The 16009-nt window shown below is 34.6% G+C and overlaps 2 protein-coding genes across 2 annotated transcripts; one reads left to right on the top strand and one right to left on the bottom strand.

Moving 5' to 3' along the window:
- The first annotated feature begins 508 nt into the window (after positions 1 to 508).
- LOC108778154 (uncharacterized) lies at positions 509 to 2855 on the top strand. Its single transcript, XM_018545256.1, has 7 exons — positions 509 to 683; positions 773 to 946; positions 1239 to 1441; positions 1514 to 1667; positions 1772 to 2040; positions 2125 to 2343; positions 2443 to 2855. Exons 1-7 carry the CDS (start codon positions 635 to 637, stop codon positions 2494 to 2496), a joined length of 1122 nt encoding a protein of 373 aa, XP_018400758.1. The 5' UTR covers positions 509 to 634; the 3' UTR covers positions 2497 to 2855.
- Positions 2856 to 8389: 5534 nt separating this feature from the next.
- Positions 8390 to 14756, bottom strand: LOC108778152 (protogenin). Its single transcript, XM_018545254.1, has 19 exons — positions 14688 to 14756; positions 13650 to 13912; positions 13421 to 13562; positions 13095 to 13314; positions 12795 to 13018; positions 12545 to 12684; positions 12301 to 12460; positions 11927 to 12211; positions 11655 to 11822; positions 11378 to 11569; positions 11108 to 11292; positions 10707 to 10854; positions 10521 to 10625; positions 10286 to 10439; positions 10054 to 10187; positions 9553 to 9966; positions 9203 to 9477; positions 9029 to 9136; positions 8390 to 8947 (listed from the first exon to the last, which is right to left on the bottom strand). The coding sequence occupies exons 1-19, from the start codon at positions 14752 to 14754 to the stop codon at positions 8741 to 8743; spliced, it is 3591 nt and encodes a 1196-aa protein (XP_018400756.1). The 5' UTR covers positions 14755 to 14756; the 3' UTR covers positions 8390 to 8740.
- Positions 14757 to 16009: the final 1253 nt, after the last annotated feature.

Here is a 16009-nt window from a genome sequence, read left to right as displayed (position 1 = left end):
GACCAATCGGAAAAAAGAATTTTATTAACTGGCCAATCAAAAAATGCTTTAAAGCATTTGTAGAGCGGCAATTAACTCGACTGCACTCTTTATTATATTAAATATTAATAATAGATATATAATGTATACGTATATAATAAATATAACTAATACAATATATAATAATTTTATTATATTATGATTAATTAGTTATTATTAAGTTATAATTAAAATATATATATGTTACATCATCTTTATTAAATTTCGAGTCGTAGATGTATATACAGATATATATATCAGATATTACAATAATAAAATGGATCATAAAATCATATCGTGTATTAAACACCGAGTCAACTTCAAAAATTATTCAAAAACCAGAATCGTGGATGTGTTATCCATTGAGAAAATTGATATGTGAATGTGACTACGTAATTCGAAGTACCCATGTCATAAGTATAGAGGAGCTAGTGTCACTTGGATCGCTGAAGTTTTAGGTTAATTAGACAGCGGCAAGAAGACGGCAAGACCGGTCGAGAGCGCGGTGCGTCCAAAGTGCCATTGACCAGCTGCGAACCGTCTGACGATTCTTTTGTCAAAGGCACCGCGCACCGACGAAGAAACGAAAGATCGACCAGTTAAACGATAAGCGATAATGGCAACGCCCACCTGTGATAAGAAAGCGAGAGTGATCGTTTTAGGAGGTGAGGTATCATACTGTATATCTATATGCCGGCTGTGGGGAGCGGAAGAGCGATAAGACGGTGAGACCTTTATCCGTTTGCGGTTACAGGGTGTGGTTTCATCGGCCGCAATCTCGTGGGGTATCTGCTGGATAACAATCTGGTATCCTACATACGAGTCGTGGACAAAGTACCACCACAGACTGCGTGGCTCAATGCAAAACACCAGCAGGTGTTTGAGCATCCTTTGCTCGAATTCAAGAGCGCCAACTTGATTAACATAGGTAATTATAACCAGGACACATCAAAGAGCAGGAGTTCCGCGTTGGCTAAATCAATTTACATTTATACAATTATAAGAAAAAGAATTTTCAATTCTTATTACTTGTTAAAGAATAGTTTCGCTTCCTTATTTATTAATATTTGTCAAAGACTCGCTTTCTCTTATTTATTATTGTGTTTGTTCTGTGGTAAGATTAATCATTAATTCATCATGTGCTTCAGTCTATCATAAATTATAAAAAAAATATAATATAGATAATCTCTAAAAGGATCATTTTTGTTGTTCTATTAAAGTGTCCTGTCAAAATGTGTTTTCTTCTGACGAGCCTATCGATTATGTGTTCAATTGTGCTGGAGAGACAAAGAGTGGTCTCACAGATCCGGTATACAAAGAAGGTATTTACAAATTGAGTCTAAACTGCGCCCAACAAGCAGCAAAGATTAGAGCCTTGCATTACGTGGAGATATCTTCTGGTAACCTTAACGCTTCAGAAAAGGTATATCTCTGAATGCGGTATACTTTAACACAAATATGAATTCAGGATTAATCATTGTGCAATATCACGTAGACTCCTTACAAGGAAGATGATGCCGGAGAACCGTGGACGTTTGTCGCAAAATACAAATTACAAGTGGAAAACGAATTGAAGAACATACCAGAGTTGAAATATACAATACTCAGACCGGCTATTGTATATGGTTGCGGTGATAGACATGGCCTAGGTAATCTTAATTTCTCTCTCAATTTTTATTGTTATCAAATAAACTGATCTTCCTTTTAATTTAAAAAAAAAAACAGCAAAAGAATATACTTTGGTAACTTGCAGCACCAAGACTGGTAGTGGGTGCAGTTTATAAGCATTTAGGAGAGATGATGAAATTGCTCTGGGGACCGCATCTACACATGAATACGGTTCACGTGAAAGATGTTGTTAGAGCTATGTGGCATGTAGCTAATAGACCAGAAACAGTAGGCCAGACGTATAATCTCGTGGATGAGGGAGATTCTACTCAGGGATCTATCAGTGCCATAGTCTCGGAACTGTTTAATATCAATCATGATTATTGGGGCACAACGCTATCTACACTGGCTAAAGTATACAGGCCTTTATTTTATTGTTCTTAATGTTTTATACATATATAATATATATGGAGTTTGTTTTTATCTTCTGCTTTGTAGACCGATATGAGCTCTGTTGTTGAGGAAGTAAATGACAAACACATGGCCCCTTGGGCAGAAGCATGTCGTAAAGATGGAGTGGAGAACAGTCCTCTGTCCCCATATATAGATCAAGAACTGTTATATAATAAGCACTTGTATTTACAGCCTGGAAAATTATCAGACGCCACAGGATTCACGTACCTGTACCCTAAATTAACGAAAGATGCTCTTACAGAGGTAAATTATCATTTGATTTCATAAGCTAGTCTCGAAGAAAAAAGACGCGCGTATGTGTGTAAAGATGAATATTCACAAAATTACTTTCTCCATTTACAGGTACTTAATGATTATGTAAGCATGAGGATCTTTCCACATTCCTTGGTTCTGTGAACTTAGCAATACCGACTGCCGAATTCAAATATCGATTCTCTTTTACATAAAGATGCTATAACAGATACGGACGCCGAGCTCCGTTTTCACCTTGTGCCTAAAAAGGTTCTATACTAATTATATATATTCTATTATACACGTTATATACATCTTTACTTGACGTTTTACACGCCAGCAAATATTGCTAAATGAGATTTTAGAAAAGTGCATATATATGAAATTTGGATATTTCGTAGACGGCCTATTGCCAATGTGATAAAATAGCAATTAACGTACTTAATTTTAACATAGTTCTGCAAGTACAGAACATTTTCGCACCTTAAAGATGACTAGTCAAACAGTGACGTTTAAGAATGATTCGGAACAAATTCTTATACACGAGGATAGATATGTGTACAAGAATACTTAAACTTTAAGACGTTTATGATCTATGAATCAATTTTGATTAATGTTTTAGAAGATCATTGATCAAACAGAATGCTTTTTATATACTATTTTTTCAAGATTGGACTGCGTACCAATAAAGTTGTTGAAAATATATATTTCTTATATTACTAAATGCATAACAAGAGTTCTTTTTATATCTGCTACATTCCAAGATGTATATCTTCCACACAAAGCTGTGAATCAAGTCTTTCTATTGAATAACTGTTACACATATAATTTTATTATCGACAATTTTCGAGTATGTGCGACCTAAAGAATTGTATTAAATTAAGTACAAACACTATTAGAGGTGCGTTTAGAAGATATAAATATTCCTACAGAAGATATTCCTACAAAAGATATTCCTTATCGATATATGAATGATCGTTCATATTTATTTGATCGTTCAGATTTATATTTGAACTATGCGCGCGTTTACACATATGTAAAACACTTAATATAAAATAAAAAATTATATTCTATTTGGCCTTAAATGCCTCATATAAAGATATTAGTAAGTGTGTATTACACTGTCGATATTTTGTTGTTACGTCCATGTTGCTACAAGTTCTTTGATAATAAAGTTGCTCCATTTACGAAATCGTATTGACTTATTGTACCTTCACTTTATTAAATGTTTTTTGTGTTGTAGAAGGGATATACTTTTTTTTTTTATACTAAATGTGCATTTGTACACTGTTTTAATTTTATTGAATCAGTGGTTACAACAAGACGACATGTTCAAGAAGGGTCAACAGTATTATTAAATATTTAGTGTATTTAGTCTTAATACTTCAAACAATAAGATTATAATTTCATGTAGTTCATTATACGTAATATATTAAAATATATATTTTGATGTTCTTCGCAGATAATATAATATGTATATATACAATCGCAGGTAAAAGTATGTACAAAGTAACTGCACCCTAAAGGATAATTGTCGCACACATCGAGATAATAGATCTAAATCGGAAAGAAGGGCGAAATGAGGGCTTGCGAAAAATAAATTAATAGACTTCTTAATATATAATAATTACGATTAACGATAATAGTATATAAATGAATAAAATTACTGGATTCTCTTCATCTGTATATATTAGATGTAAAATAAAGTGTAATGTCTTGGCTATTTATATATACATATATTATGTATGCTGTTACACACGCAATATATGTGTATACATAATATATGTATGTGCGTGTGTGTGTGTGTGTATGTGTGTGTGTAATATAACATATTGTATACACGCACGTGCGTATATATCCACCGGGCGTGAAAATATAATCTTTGAGGTAAACTGCATTTAAAAAAAATTGTAAACAATAGTCTAATAGGTACCGACGTTAAGTTAAAATTAAGTAATGTAAATCACTCTGTACAGAGTGACAATTACGGAGGTATATTCGTTCGACTAGAGCCGCCGTACAATACAATCAATACTTGCTACTTTATATTTAACACTACAGTCTGTCTGATAAATTATATCGTACTCTATATGAAAGGAATGTGTATGTTTATGTTGTGTGTGTATATATATCATATATGGAGTAACCAAATAGTCTTGCACGGATTTCATATAAGTCCCGATTTAAAAGACGATAAAACATTCTTGTCTTTGGCTGCCGCATTGTAGGTATTTCTAAATTAAGATTATAAGTGAAAATAATGCGCAAGTTAATTGTTAAGAGATTCACGATGACATCGATATCGTATCTCAGTGTGTGTTTGTTCGGTAAATTGTAATAATTAATGATCAATGAATGCGCGTAATATTTGTTATGGTGATAAGTAGATTATGATCTATGATATCATTTATTTCCGATGTTCGCGTTTGCAGTAATACGAAGGACGCGCTAGACGCGAGATAGACGATGCTTATTGCTTTTGTATGTACTATAAGGTAATGTTATCTTCGTGGATTTTGTACATACGGGAGATGCATCACGTAAAGTCTTGCAGGCTGTTCTCCTTGCAAAAGAAGAACAGGCTGCAGTTGCTTCGCGTAAAACATTCTGACTTCCTCTCCTGAACGGCGACTCTATAGTCATTTGTTCACGACATAAAACTTATCACATCCACGAAATTGTTTCAAGAGCACTATGGTATGCGTGTACGGAGTGTTTTGTCGTTTCAATTAAATTACTGATTGCTGTTGGCGATTCATTCGTCGCTGCTACCTCTTTCTCCTTCTCTCTTTGTAATACGGATATTTCATTACTGATACTGCGGATATGGAGTCGGGAATACAGCAGTAAAATTGTACATGTAACTGGAGTAACATACGTTATAGCTAAGGAAGTATAGTACATTATGCTACTTAAGTGTAAGAAATGAGATGAGGACAGTTTTGATAAGCGTAAACTCATTCTCTCAAAAAACGCGTACAACTGGCAATTATATGTCCAAAGGCTTGCGTCCATGAAAGGTTGCTAAAATGCCAATAAGTATTTTTTATTCTGAATAAGATTATTATATAATATATTAATGAACAATTAATAATCAATAATTAATAATTTAGATATTACAAAAAATAACACTATATTTAGAAGTTTGAACTTAAATGACTGATTCTACATTTTAATTTTGGCATAAATTAGAGAATCATGAATCATATTCTATCTGGATTTATTTAGGTGTACGTTTATAAGATTTTTCTTTGAGAACTCAAAACCAGTTTTGATATCGTGGACACAAGCCCTAACAGAAAGTAAAATAACTCGAAAAGCATTGCATACTTTCTACTGCTTATACATCACATAGCGCACAACGTTTTGAATTTATTTTATATAATTAACAGCTCTCTCTCTCTCTCTCTCTCTCTCTCTCTCTCTCTCTCTCTCTCTCTCTCTTTCTCTCTCAAAATCATTCTTCCAAGTACTTTTATTGTATGTTGTATATGTATGTGTATATATACACACATGCACACACACATACACATTTTCAAAGCGTAGGAGTGTATAACGTGAAAATGTATCTTTCTGGTGCATAATATCAACAATACATAAGGATCAACTAAAGGAACAATTGGTTTAATGTCTTGCTCGTTCTCATTATTATACGGCAGCTTAGCTATCAACGCTATAGAAGTGATTTTCTAAAGTATACCATCAACAAATACAAAAGTACATGAAAAAGCATATGAATATACCCTCAACAAATATGGAAATAATATAAAATGTAACAGACATTACACATTATATATGATAACAAATGCAAAACAGATTAGTTAAATAAAATCGCAAGTCAGATGCACTGAATGCATGCAAACGCATTCGCAACAAGGATTGCTGCACAAAAAAAAAAAGAAAAAGAAAGAAAAGAATTGTTTAAGAATAGATAAATTCAATAGTGTATACGCGATTCTATATATATGAGATTCTCATAATTATATTTATAATACATATAACAAGTTCCATGTATTCATGTGTAAATAAAACGTTTCTTTCTATTTCAACTGTATCTGATCTGTGTGTAAACTATATAGAGCTATTGTAATGCGATTTGCAAAGTCCAATAAACGGAATAAGTAAATCATGGTGCACAGTTAATTAACTAAATATCTCCGTATTAAACGCAAGGAATCGACAATATAACAAGTAATATGTTCTCGTCACTTGAATAAAATGAAACGGAACTATAATAATATATTAGACTTCTAACAGACTTTGTTATGGAAATGTGATAATATTCTATGTGGAATGAAGAGATATGATAGTCTTTTTAATATATGCAGATCGAATTAATTCTAGCGTTAATTATTTTCATACTGTGCTCATGGTGACTATATTATTGCATGATCCAGTGTAATGTGTTCATCTAAAGTATATGCTGAATGTAAAATGCAATAAATAACAATTGGTGGAGGTACAGTAATAACATTGACATTTCTACGTCTCACTCTAAACGATATAGCTTATTCTATCAGGTACTGTGTTGGGTTTTTCTGTCATGGTAACATGCACCAGTCTGGAATATGTGTCTTGTAGATTCGTCTTGAATGCTGCTTCTTTCTTTTTGTGTAATACACAGAACTGCTTTACCAGTTAACACGCTAAATACCGTACATACAAAACGTTGACATTAATTGTATCGATTACCTAATTGTCTTAAAAAACGATATCAATCTTATGAACGGAAAGAAACCCGAGGAATATTTAAAATTCTTCTTACGTAACATATTACGCAAAGTCTTTTCACATGAACATTCTTCCCAACAAGGTTATCTGTTAATTATAAAAATATCGTCTATTAATACAGCAGTCTTTACAGTCTCTTTGTAGAAGTAAACAATCGTGAGAAAACAAGGTGGCCTGTTATTCGCCATTTATTTGAACCGTAATATTCTGAGTACGTTTATTTTTCTGAATATTCCTTCCCATTCATAGGATCTCTTTTTAAATTTAAAAGTATGATATATTGATAGTTCACTTTAAACTAATACAAAACTTACATCAAATATTTTAAGAGCTATTCAACAAATATTTCATTTGTCATGCACACTAGCTCCAAATGCAAAAAAAATTTTTTTACTTTGATTCCTTTGAGAAATCAATATTTTTGTAAAAGTGGTACCTTAATGACACACATACGGTACATTAAAATGTAAAGAGAAAAATAGAAAAGAGAAAAAAAGAAAAAAACACGGAATAAAAAATTTTCTTAACATTTCTAAAAACGCGTAGCATCTGGTTAGAGCCTTTCCCTGTTTTCTTAATACTAAACGTTCCTCCTTTCGTCCACAATTAAATAGCAATGGAAAATTGATTTTGGAATGATCAGTGTCTCTGCTCCATTTTAAGCAATCATCAGCCCGAAAACTGTTGTCAGAATGAAACTTTTATCAACTTTTAGGCCATACTATGCCCGAATATTTAGCAATTTTGTGTTCCCAAACGCGAAGGAATACACGCCCATGTCTTTTTGCTGTCGGTATTCAAAGTGTGATATTTTATGGACATATTCACAATCAATAATTATTCTATTCTATGTACAGAGGCATCGGAAACTTGCTGTTTTTCTTTATTTCAGTTCATTTTGTTCGCGCATCTTTTAATTTTCGATACGTTGATAGTTCACTTAATTTGTATATGTACAGAATTACTCGATACATTTAAATATCAAGGAAAAGTGATAAATTAAACACTTTTGAAACAGCCTATGTACAAAAATATTGCATTTCGCTAAATGATCTCAATCGAGAACTGAATACCGAAATGATTTTGCCAGCAGTATTCGCTAATATACTAATATATTAATATCAAAAATTTTTAACCATATCTATACATTTATTTTCTTTAATTTTTTTCAAAAATATTTAATTTTTATTTTCAAACAATATTCTGAATCGTTCTGTACATACACAAGTGCGTCAAACATTTCAAGTATCGTCTACGCGATCACTGCATTCCAATGTTACAAGTGCACCATGCAAAGAATGCAATAAATTTTTAGAATTGAGTTGCTTTTACTGAAATGCTTATGCAGACGAGCTTTGTTTCTCCGCGCGATAAATGTATCTTGCTCGTATTTACAACGTGACGATTAACGTCACAATTTCTTCCAAAACAATATTATTTACATCGATCATATGTCAGACAATACTCCTGCTTTGCGAGGCTGTTGCAATTTTGTATTGCTTTCACTTTCTCAAGGCTAGATATCGCTATTTTTTTCTTTTTCTCGCGCTGTGATTCGGAGCGTGATCGATGGCATATCGTAAGGAAGGAGAAAATAGGAGAATTCATATACTCCTACCTGTTGTACCTTAATACCGCTGAGAAGCATTGAACACTTTAGCGTATTGCTAACGCATTTTCACCCGTTTGGTCCAAGCGCCGGAACAGATGCACACGTAGCTTTCGGCGACGATGAAATCTCATCATCTGGACATTCTGAATTGTTATTCAAACTGCTAGCACTACTGCCTAAAGTACAATTGACCATTGTGAGCTGCGTGCCTTCTAGATCTTGCTCCTCTTCTTCTTGTTGATCATTTGAGGCGGAGCTGCCTCTTCTTTTGTACTATAATCACGAAAAAAGAATTAGTAAGATATAATGCGTTTCTATTGTCTATAACAAAATATTGTTAATTTGTGGTAATACCTGAGGATTCTCCAAAATATGAACATCCTTCGAGCCTCCATTAACCTCCCATGGCGACAATAAGGGTTCTTTCACGCATATGTCAAAAACCCCATTAGACTGTACGCCCTGTATAACATATATATTATTTTTCGTTAAGATTCACATAAATTCGAGTTTTTGACGTTCGATTACCTTTGCGTCTGAGTGTGGATTTGTTTCGATCGGTGATGATGGACATAGCACTGCCAATTCAATCTCATTCGGGACACCGGTGGCATTCACTTGTTGACTCACAGACGTGGAGGATTGCTCGGCGCAACATTCATTTCTGTTTCGCGATAGCACGCATCCGTTCGTAGGCTGAGCGTCGTTTCTCAACCGTGAGTTCTCAAACTTCCTCCGGCAGTATATACTGCATAGGCATATCATGATAAATCCGACGCTTATGCTTACCCCGAGGATCACACCTATATATATAACCATATTAAGGGTTAATAACAAATCACACAGTTTCTGAATATAAGTCTGTTCATTTATCTCACCTAGACTCTGATCGGGCTTAGAGTTTTTCTCATTGCCCGATGGGGCAGGTACCTTTGACATTCCACCACCGTTATTACTACCGTTATTACTACCGCCATTACTACCGCCATTACTACCGTTACGACTAGTACCGCCGGTAACAACAATAATAGGATTTGACGGTTCCCCATAGCCAGCATTCGTCGCAGCTTGCACCATAACGAAATATCGTTTTCCTGGCGCTAAGCCTGGTAGATTTGTTGTCCTTTTATTACCGGACACAGTCACATTATTCCATGTTGTTGTCAAATTTATAGTATATGCGACAATATAATTTTGTATAATGCCGTTTATGTTGGTCGGTTCTTCCCATGCAATTCGTACTTTCGTATTGTTCTCCAAGAACCATTGTAACCCTTCGACTTTACCAGGAACTGTAACATATATATTTCGTTTATAAAATACCATATAAAAAGCCGACATATGAATTGATGTTCTATTAAATAACAACTGATACTCACCATCTTCGTTTGTGTAGCATTCTATAGACTTGCTATAGAAGCTGGATCGATTTGTATCATGCTTAATGGCTTTTACTTTAAACTCATATAAAGTAAAAGGCTTCAACTCATCAACGCTTGTTTTCGTGTCGTTTCTATAAAGTGTATTAAAAAAAAAATTAAAAATTTTTGTCAACGGATATATGTACATATATATCCATATTTATATTTAAAAAAATCGAGCTGTACTTACACGACAGAACATTTAGAATTGTTAGAATTTTGCACATGCACTGCATAATAACAAAATTCAAATGAATTTATATCGTGCACATCGGACAATGTCCATGACACATTAATGGACGTAGGCGAGATGGGAATAGCCTTCAATGTCATTGGCACAGTATCTAAATTGCAAGATTATCGCATGAAATTATTTATTCTTTTATTCAGTGCAAATATAGCCCATAAAAATTTAACAAACTTACTAGGATCGGATTTTACGGTCTCTATATGTTTTGTTAAGCAACTTGTTGCTTCACTTGAGCTGTTCTTCACCATACATAGATGCATAGTATAAGAATCGTTCATATCTAGATAAAAATTAATTATTGTACTTTTAATTTAAATAACGTAATTAAAAAGTATCATATCATTTATTGTAAAATACGTACCAAGATCAGTAAACAAGTATTCAGTAATATTCTGCGGTAAACTAATATTCTTTAAATTTTCACCATTTTGATTTTCGCAATAAATTTGCCAGGAATCGAATTTTGATTTGATTTGATCACTTTGCTTGAAGTTGATTTTCCATTTCATCTAGTATTAGAACGAAAATTTAGAAAGCAATTCAGAAAATAATAAATATTTAATGATTTTAATACTAGTAATTTTACATTTTTTAACACTCTTCTATAATTCCATTCTTTATATTGATAAAATATTAGATTTTTATATTTTTTATTTTTATAGTATAATGTATTTATACTCTTATAATTTATTTTCGATGAATTACTCTTTTCAATGAATATGAAACGTTCTTATTTTTTATGTTAATCAATGATATACTAACCTTGATAATTGAAGAATTTACAATTAATATTTGAATATCTACAACATTTTTTATAGTAAACTGATTAGATTCAGAAGATGGCATGGTTACAGTAACCCAATCCAATTGTGATTCACTAATATTTGGTTCGCCCTGTTTTGTTCTTGCCAATACTTGAAGATCATATTGTGCTCCAGGTTCCAGGTCTGCATTCATAAAACACGTATTGTATAATTACTGCTCCTGTAAAGCTCAAAAAAAAAAAGAAAAACAGATAAATAAAAAACATACCGGAAAGTATATAGTATTCAACAGATGCAGGTAGATATTCAATCCATCTAGATGAACTCTGGTGAAGTTTCCACAATAGCTTATAATCCACTATGACGCCCCGAGATTCCTTTTTGCTCAAGGGTTCCCACGATACATTTAGTTTTGTACTACTGATTATATTCACATTCATTTTTGGTGTGCCTTTAGGAACTAGAAGTAAAATTGTTATCTCAAATTAATCAAAGTTATATTTTGTTACAAAATGAAGTTAATAAAAATAAACAGAAATACATACCACTTGGAGCAGTGGAACACACAATGGTAGCCGATTGATCGCTGGCACCATAATTATTCCACACTCGTATATAGAACGAGTAATTTGTAAACGGTTCAAGAAGTTTTGTGACTTCTACAGACGTAGAATTCCCTGGTTCTGGCGGCGAAACTTCCTCCTTACCACCTTCTATATTAGAAGTACACAACAAAAACGTACATAAATAATTGAAATAAAAGCCTCCTAAAAAATCTGTTTTTTTTTTTATACTTATCACAAGATATCAAACTCACCTAAAGGGCTATAATGGACGGTATAAGCTGTAATACTGGTATATGATACAGACTTTGGTGGTTCCCACGAAATTAAAATTTTAACTGGTGAAATAGCGTGACACTTTAAAGAAGTAGGTGTGGCAGGACTATTACGTGATGTATTTACTTGGAGCCGGCCAGCAGCCCAAATTTCACCCGCTGCATTTACCGCCACACATTGGTATATGCCAGAATCAGACGGCACTGTTGCTGATATTGCTAATTCTATTTTATTGTATTCCTTAACATAAGTTGTTCTGCGACCTATGAACATATAAATGATTAATCGTAAGAATAAATAAAAATATTAGATAAGCTCTTTCTTAACAAGTCCTAAATCTGTCTGAAATTACCATTAATAGTAATATTCACTGAATCTTTCAGCCAATAAATTTGAGGTACAGGTAATCCTTGCGCCTGACATTCGAATCTTGCTGTTCTTCCATTTGGACAAATTTGGTTCGTCGGCGTTTTTACAAATGACGGTGGTATTAATATATTTACCGTTATATTCTACAATAATTTACGTATATATAAATATGTTAATTTATATCTGTTAAATACTAATTACATTCATTAGCAAATATAATCACTTACCTGTACTTGTAAGTTATTAGTAATAGAATTTTTTGAAGAACATAAATAGACACCAGCATTGGAAACGTTTACGTTTGTTAATGACAATATACTAATGCCAGTGGTAGAATTAAGAAGGATGCGAGGTTTTGTAACATTATCTACAAACGAATATGATCAAAATTCAATTTTGTTAATAAACAATATTTAAATATTGAATCTTCAATTTTGTTAATAAACTAAACATGTACACTGTCTTCAAATGTTTTACCTATATAACGAGGAATAAATGACCATGTTATGAGTGGTGATGGATAACCAGATGCAGCACATGCCAACTTAAAATTCGACCCATTAAGCAGCCAATGGTTGTACGAAACTTGTGGAAACAAGAATGATGGTGTATGAGTTTTGTTTTCCGCTCTCACAATAACAGTTAAATTTGCTTCTTTGCTCTTTTTGGTCTTCTTTAGAAATTCATTAGTGACTATGCATCTGAAACATGACAATTTCCATTTAGTTTCCAATAAAAATACATCAATGATAAGAAATTTAAAAAAAGATGTTATACCTATATGAGCCAGCATCTGACAGTTTCGTTGCACTTATATACAGAACACCTGGTGGTACCATAGAATACTTTGATTCATTATAAGATAACAATGATTCATTATGCTGCCACGTAATATTGGGTGGGAAAGGAACACTGTCAATCGAGCAAGAAAATCTTGCGACTTCGCCTTCTTGAACAGTAATATTTTCTGGAGTTTCTTTAAATACATGGGGAAATTCTGTAACACATGTGACACTTGTTACAACTATAATAAAACTAATTGCTAAAATTTTGTTAAAAGAAAGGACTGTTGTATTCATAGATTTGTAGATTATTACAATTACCTGCTATTTGAATAATAGTAGGAGCTGATTGTATCAACCCTAAACTAGTATGTGCTACACAGCGATATTCATTTTTAGTATGGTTTCTAGCATTATCATTCCTTTCCTTTTTTTTGAACTTTTGCATTTGTGAATTTTGTTTCTGCAGATAATACATCATTGTGTTATATAATTTCTAAATATAAATTATAATCTCATAATAATGAATCCATAAAGTACTGTATATCACCTTATAAAAGCGGAGAGAGCCATTGGAAAGAAGAACACAGCTAGTAGGACCACATGGAGGTGCTGATTTTCCATTGTACAACCAAGTCACAGTCTCATTTGAGCCAGCTATGCAACTGAGCGTGATCCCCTTTTTCCCTAGTATCACATGACCACTAGGTTGAATTTCCAGCGTTAATCCAGATCCTTTAGTTAAGCCAGTATCAGAATTGTCTGATTTGGACACGTTCCTACCACTGATATTTCCCCCAATACCTTTAACACCTATCAAACAGGCAGTTACAAATTACCTTTTATACCTTTATAGAATATGAATATTTCAGTATTTTGAGAATTCCACGCAATAATCATAAATAAATATAAAATACATAGTAATTTCTTTAAGATTAATTTCTAAAACTTCTCAAATTTTACAGTGATGACTGATCAAAAATTATATCACTGATGATATTGATTTCATGAAAATCTTTAGTAGTTCTTTAAGCAATCAGACATGCATTTACATCATATTTTAACCAACCTATTGTAATATAAGTACATTTATTTGTAAGTTTCGGCATTAATTTACATTTGGCCTTAACATTACTTGTGGTTGCTGGACATCAATCTTATTTCTAATAATTTAAATAATGTTTTAGAAGTAAGTGATAAGTGTACCACAAAAACTCACTGCTCAAAGAATTAAGGAAGATATGGTTTGATTAGAAATGCTAAAGAAATATTTCAAGCTGAAAGCGTGTCAAGAGTCTTCTCAACGTTTGTCATACAAGACGCGTATCACAGGAAAACAATATCAGGTTTCTCTGTGATAACGTTAACTGCGCATCTCTTTCTTCGCCTCATCACTAGAGAGGAAATTCCTGCGCCAAAGGGATTACAAAGAAACGAGAAGCTTTGGGATAGACGATGCCTGGGCCATGTGCGTCATAATAAACCAGTAACATCGTCGCCTGGAACTCGGGGAATGCGGGACGTGCGATTCCTCGGGAATGCCGATTACGGGGAAGGTAGGCGTAAACACGAGGAATGGGGCACACACCTGCGGCGCAAGCTGGTTTCAGCACTTCCGTGATCAAGACGCTCAGCAACAGTACTCGCGCCGCCATATATCCACGCTCATCGGCAACCGCGTACCGGTGCGTGCATGCGTGCGTGCGTGTGTATTGCGCGTACGCGTGCGTGTATATGTTGGTGTGTGTATGTGTGTTGTGTGTGTGTGTGTGTACGTGTATTTTGCGTGTGTTAGTTTCACTGACAGAAGAGCACGGCCGTGGTGCGCCGTCGTCGGTTCTTCGTCGTCGTTTTCTTCGACTTCCTCGTCGTCGTCGTGGTCGTCGTTCTCGCCGACGTTGTCGTCGTCGTCGTCGCGTTGCTGGCGCGCAAAACTTGACGCCGCATGTTTGACATCGTCGGCTTCGTCGGAGCAGAGGAGGACAGAGAGAGAGAGAGAGAAAGAGAGAGGGAAAGATACCTCGCTGCCGTCGGCTGTTCCGTTCGCCGAGCTGGAGCGCCCTTTTCTCCCTCCGCCCCCGCCCGACTTCACTGCGCTGCTTTTGCGTTCGCGTGTGTATGCGCCGCGCTCCTCACATCGTCAACCGGCGCGGCGCGCGTACCGATCCTACGAGCGTGAAGAGAGCGAAGCACGATCGCGGGCGATACCCGGTGCACCCGAATCGCGAGTCACAACCGCCTCCCTCCCCCCCCCTCGCGCGACTTCGACACCGTCGCCGGGATACCGCGTACCCGCACCCACCGCCTTCACCGACGTAGAGTTCGTCGTAACGCGTCCCGTTGAATTTCAGCACGCGACACCCTCGTTCTCGTTTGCCATTTTCCCTCGGGCGTCCTCGGCGTCTACCGCCGCCTAGAGGCACACGGGGGAAACTCGTGGCGACGAGGCGGCGGCGCCCCGCGCTCGTAGCACAAGTAGAGATGCCGACCTGGCCGACGCAGAGGCTCGATCGATAGCCAAGGAGGTCGAGAATAATTGAAGAACGATGACATTATCGATAATTAATATATAAAATTTGCATATTTCAAATTTATATCATTTGTCGATAATGTTATAGTTTTTCAATTATCCCTGGGTCTTATTGATCGCAAAAATATTGACAAAAATGTATGACAATATATTACTTTTGTCAAAGTCTACCGCCTGTAATAAATATTTCGATCGTCGGTGGTGTTTTCCATTTGGTGACAAGTCGACATCAAGTGGAAAATTTAATTTCTAGAATTTATATATATTCAATAAAATATATTATAAATATGATAATATCCCCTTTATAATATAAATATAAATAGACAACAAAAAGTCCAAAACGAGGTTCAAGACGCCTCTTTTTTTTTTTTTTTTTTTTT

This window comes from Cyphomyrmex costatus, unplaced genomic scaffold, assembly GCF_001594065.2.
Source record: "Cyphomyrmex costatus isolate MS0001 unplaced genomic scaffold, Ccosl1.0 scaffold490, whole genome shotgun sequence".
Taxonomy (NCBI): domain Eukaryota; kingdom Metazoa; phylum Arthropoda; class Insecta; order Hymenoptera; family Formicidae; genus Cyphomyrmex; species Cyphomyrmex costatus.
The sequence above is the reverse complement of the archived record's forward strand: the minus strand, read 5'-3'. Positions and strand labels throughout refer to the sequence as shown.